The sequence below is a fragment of the Sinocyclocheilus grahami genome, unplaced genomic scaffold, assembly GCF_001515645.1.
Source record: "Sinocyclocheilus grahami isolate Dianchi unplaced genomic scaffold, SAMN03320097.WGS_v1.1 scaffold105.1, whole genome shotgun sequence".
In the NCBI taxonomy this organism is placed as follows: Eukaryota; Metazoa; Chordata; class Actinopteri; order Cypriniformes; family Cyprinidae; genus Sinocyclocheilus; species Sinocyclocheilus grahami.
Window position 1 is genome coordinate 759,268 of NW_015505284.1, and position 4,715 is coordinate 763,982.

Genomic DNA, 4,715 nt, shown 5'->3' on the forward strand with positions numbered 1-4,715 from the left:
AAAAAAAAAAAGTCAAGACATTTAAGTCATTGTCAAATAAAAATGTAACCATATTTATGTCCTTTTATAATTGCATGCTGTTTCACTTATCATTTAGTATGTATTTTACTGTGTTATTATTCCATTTAACTATTTTCTGTGCCAGGACATTGTGGATTCTAAATAGTAAAATAGCCAGCCTCAGGAAAGCGTAAAAGATCAATGAAAATTTTTCTTAGTTGTGACTTAAGCCTAATTATCTCCCACTTTGAAAGTGCTAATCCATCCCTTTGACTGTATGTGATCCTAAATACAGGAACAGGTGGCAGACACCATGGGTCAATCAGGAGGTATTTTGTAGAGATAAAGAGACAGAGTGAGAGAGAGAAGGAGAGAGAGAATCAGAGGATTATCGCTCCACAGGCTGCTGTACTGGAGGTTTTATACAGTAGCATTAAAGCCCACAGTCCCCTACAACAGGGCAGTCAGACTAAACATACACCCACATTAAAAACCCTTCTAATAATAGCACAATAGCTCATAGAGGTCATGTCATTATTCCTTTTACCATTTTTCCCCGACCCTATGATATTTCTTGGATGAAAATCAACTGTTTATTTTTTTTTTTTCATGTTTCATTTTCTACTTTATGACTCTTACAATTAAATATGCAGTCGTTGTGCATTTTAAGTATGCCCTGTGTTATGATTGGCTAACCAACTATTGTGAAACTATTATTGCATATGGGCTACCAGTTTACTGCTGGGTCAGTTATACAGTAGTTTTGTAAATATATGTTGTCTTCCTTCAATAACAACCTCTTTGCATATCCACTGTTACATTGTGATGTATTGTGATTTATGATTCTTAATAAAATCGCAAAATCACAAAGGCTCTGCAGAGCTGTAGGTGCTAATCAGACTTCACCACATTTTACTTGTTAGCTCTTATGGGGTTTAGGAATAGGAATACCTGTTCTATGTCCTTCTTTTTACCTCACCAAGACTGGGTGGACCATGTTTCTGAACACAGAATAGATGTGGGCAGTCACGTGTTCATGTATGCCTGATGTCAGCTATCCAAGGAAAAGCAGTTTTTGCAGCTCAATTAACTTATAATATGACCGCTTTAAGTTTTTTTTTATGACACCGTCATGTCATAAAGGCACTCAGACCACCTAAGACCTCTGACTCAGAATGAGCGTCAGACGTTTGATCAGTGTCACGTTTCAGGCAGATGGTGAGTTTACTGGAAGCGTTAAGGCAGTGTAAGTCGATCTATGTGGTAGATAATGGCAGATAACAGAGTGGGAGGTGTTTTTGTGTGATTTCACTGGGTTACAGACAGACAAGAATTGCTGGCAGATTTCAGCTCCAACGTTCAGATCTCTGTTTCACACATTCTCCTCCTACTTAATTTCGCTTTTTAAGAGCTTTGAGCTTGTAGGCTTCTGGCAAAGCAATATCAAATACAGCCCACTAGAAACTAAACCTATGGCACAGAAAAAGACACCCAAAAATGTTGGATAAGGTGGATATTCCGCTACCTACAGTCCATCAGCAGTTCATTTATAATCAAGTTATATCCATTCCCCAATGCAGATGAAAGGCTAGAAATGCTCCTGATTATTATCCAAAATAAGTAAGGGATAGATTATTGTAAAATAAACTTAACAAGGTAATCAGAACCCAGAGGCGAAATGCTTGTTAAATAAATGGACGTGAAATATTGATTCATTTCGAACTTAATTATTTCAACCTGGTCTCATAAAAATACATACCTCTGGGTACTTTTTTGCAACACCGTTTTTACGTACGTTACTGCACGAAATGTCCACTGAGTAGTGCTAAAACACGGGTTCAATACGTGAACACTGGCACATTTTTATTACGTTGATATAGCTAGGTATTGCTGTGTTTTTATTACGTTGCTTCAGGTACGTATTGCGGCGGTTCAGAATTCAAATATCCGGGGACTGTCGCTAAAAGTTACTGCTCTACCGTGTTGGAAATATGCCAAACCCAACCCTAAACCTATCCGATAGTGTTAACAAATTCAAAACTGATATAAAAACGCATTTGTTGATGCAACCGTGCCATTTAAACTTCCTTATATGAAGATTTAAACTGTTTTGTCGAACCGTAGTTACACGGGATTCGAACTGGAGCTCCTCCCCTCTCAAGTACGTTATGTCGCCGTACTCCGTAAGCAACTGAACAAACCTACCTTCTATGAAAACCCATATATATGAAGTTGGATATGTGCGATGCTAACATTCAAAAGCATAATTTTTTTAAATATCCTAGTCATAAAATAATATTCTTCAAGTAATTGTGCGAAAATTAATTATTAATCGAAACTGTAAATTTGTGTGAAAAGGAATAAAAGGTATCGGAGTTGTACTGCCTCTAGTGTTCATTTCTTTTGGAAACTGCAGTGATATGTACTTATTGATATGTATTTCGCGTCTCGCAAAAGAGTCCCCCCAGGTACGTTTTTGCCACGAGACCAGGTAGAATTATTTATTTATTTAAAAAAAAAAGTGGATACAGTACAGTTATGTAAGAAACTGGAACGATAACTATAACAAAAAAAGCATCCACACCAACAGATAATATTTTAATATTTGTTTATTATAAGCACAACCTGCTGCTTTAAATGCTCAAGCGCTTTAAAATCAGGTGATTCTGATTGGCTCTCAACATTTTTTTGTTATTTATCAGCTAAGAAAAAAAAATGTATCTAAAAGTGATTTTGTTATCATTATAGTTGTGGTTTGGACGTCCCTATTCTCATAGAATTAGAACAATTATTAAAACTCTATATTTAAAGTTATCCTCCTCGGAGGGATGTGAAGTATTTTAATGTGTTCCTTTTCAGATGATCCTGAAAGTTTTCGGCAGCTGGACGGGACCCCTCTAACAGCTCATGACATTGTCCAGAAAATCGCCAACAAAATCTACGAAGAGGATGACCGAGGAGTATTTGACAGAATTGTGTCTAAACTGCTCAAGCTGGGTCTAGTAAGAGATTCAAATTGTGGCGTGCGCAGTGATTCTGATAGCTGCCATATTGACGAGCCATGCAATAAACATCATACATAATGTATTAATTCCTCTAGGGAAACATATTCCAGTTTAACCAGCTTAAATAGCATGGAAAAAAGATTGTCATACAATAATACCTTTGTGAACTGATTGTTCTAGCAGGTGTTGTGTTCTTTTGTTTGACCTTCAGATCACAGACAGTCAGGCAGAGACACTGGAGTATGAAGTTGCTGAAGCCCTGCAGGATCTGATCACCAAAAATGCCAAAGATAACATGATTGGAGACCTCAGTATGGACTACCCTGTTAATTCTGTGAAAGACACACAAAACAATATGGTACGAGTGTGTGACTGTGTGTCTGTAGTGTTTCTACCAACTGCATATTTATCCACAAAAAAAACTCTCTATTTGCTTGGATTCTTCTCTTCAGGATGAGGAAGACAGGCCCAGTCAACGATATGATGACGAGGATGAAGGTGATGATGATAATGGTGGTGATGATGATAATGGTGATGAAGAACAGGAGGAGGAGATTAGAGATGACACAGTGAGGGCTGAAGACTCATGGGACGCCGTGAGCGATGGGAACGACAGAAACGAACTGAACCCTGAAGATGGACTGCAGGACCTTCAGTTCTTCCCCAACTTCTATAGACTCCTCAAGAGCCTCGACTCAGGTAGCCAAAACACCAAACAACACATATGACACAATACAGTACAACACAAAACATACAACATAACAGAATATAGCATGATACAAAACACACACTGAATACTGTAAAACACACACAAAAAAGAGCATTTAACAGTGTTCAATGCACTTGTAAAAGTGTTAAAAGTGTTTTTTTTTTTTAAATGTACTTGCATAATCAAATGTTAATAAAATAAAAGGCCATTTAAGTGTCCTTAAAGGGAATACAATTTAATAACCATGTCTTAACACACTTAAGTACACTTTTAAAAGGTGCACTTTGTGATGTCAAATTAAAAGTTTTCATTTAAAGTATGTTAAATCATCATTGTTTTGATATTTTGTTGTGCTTATTTTGATGTGGTTATGTGTGTGCGGTTTACAAAGAAATTTAGAAAATATAAAAGATTAGGCCACAACACTGCATAACATCATTGAACTAAATTATACACATATGTAAATCACATTTCTTATTAATATACATTTATTAACGATAAAGATTAAAAATAAGAAAGATGCACATTACAATGTCGTTGTAAATGAGAAACTGTGATGAGTCGTGCAGCAGTAATAACGTAAGATAACAGATACAATTTCAAGCAAAATGATCATATTTATTCAAGCATTTAACATTTATAAGTTAATTAAATGTCAGTAATGAACTACACAAATTATAGCGATCAGGAAGAAGGTCCTCTGTCCCAAACGCATACAGTATAGGCCTAGTGGATATTTTAGGCCTATACAACTCCCCATCAATAGTTCTGTACTGCCACCTGTTGGCACAGTTGTGTAACTTAGAGAACAACTTTTGTTATGTTGAGGTCGCGAAAAAAATAAGTCGTGATCACGAGAAAACAACTTTTGTTATGTCGAGATCACGAGAAAAATAAGTCGTGATCACGAGAAAACAACTTTTGTTATGTCGAGATCACAAGAAAAATAATTTGTGATAACAAGAAAATAACTTTTGTTATGTTGTGATAACGACAAAATT

At 36.2% G+C, this 4,715-nt stretch overlaps 1 protein-coding gene across 1 annotated transcript in view; it reads left to right on the forward strand.

Moving 5' to 3' along the window:
* LOC107588544 (secretogranin-3-like) overlaps positions 1-4,715 on the forward strand; it is a 39,261-nt gene that overhangs the window by 15,290 nt on the left and 19,256 nt on the right. Inside the window, exons 8-10 of the mRNA XM_016276679.1 lie at positions 2,860-3,002; positions 3,217-3,363; positions 3,458-3,601. Of these exons, the coding sequence (XP_016132165.1) occupies positions 2,860-3,002; positions 3,217-3,363; positions 3,458-3,601 (434 nt within the window). The remainder of the gene's footprint in view (positions 1-2,859; positions 3,003-3,216; positions 3,364-3,457; positions 3,602-4,715) is intronic.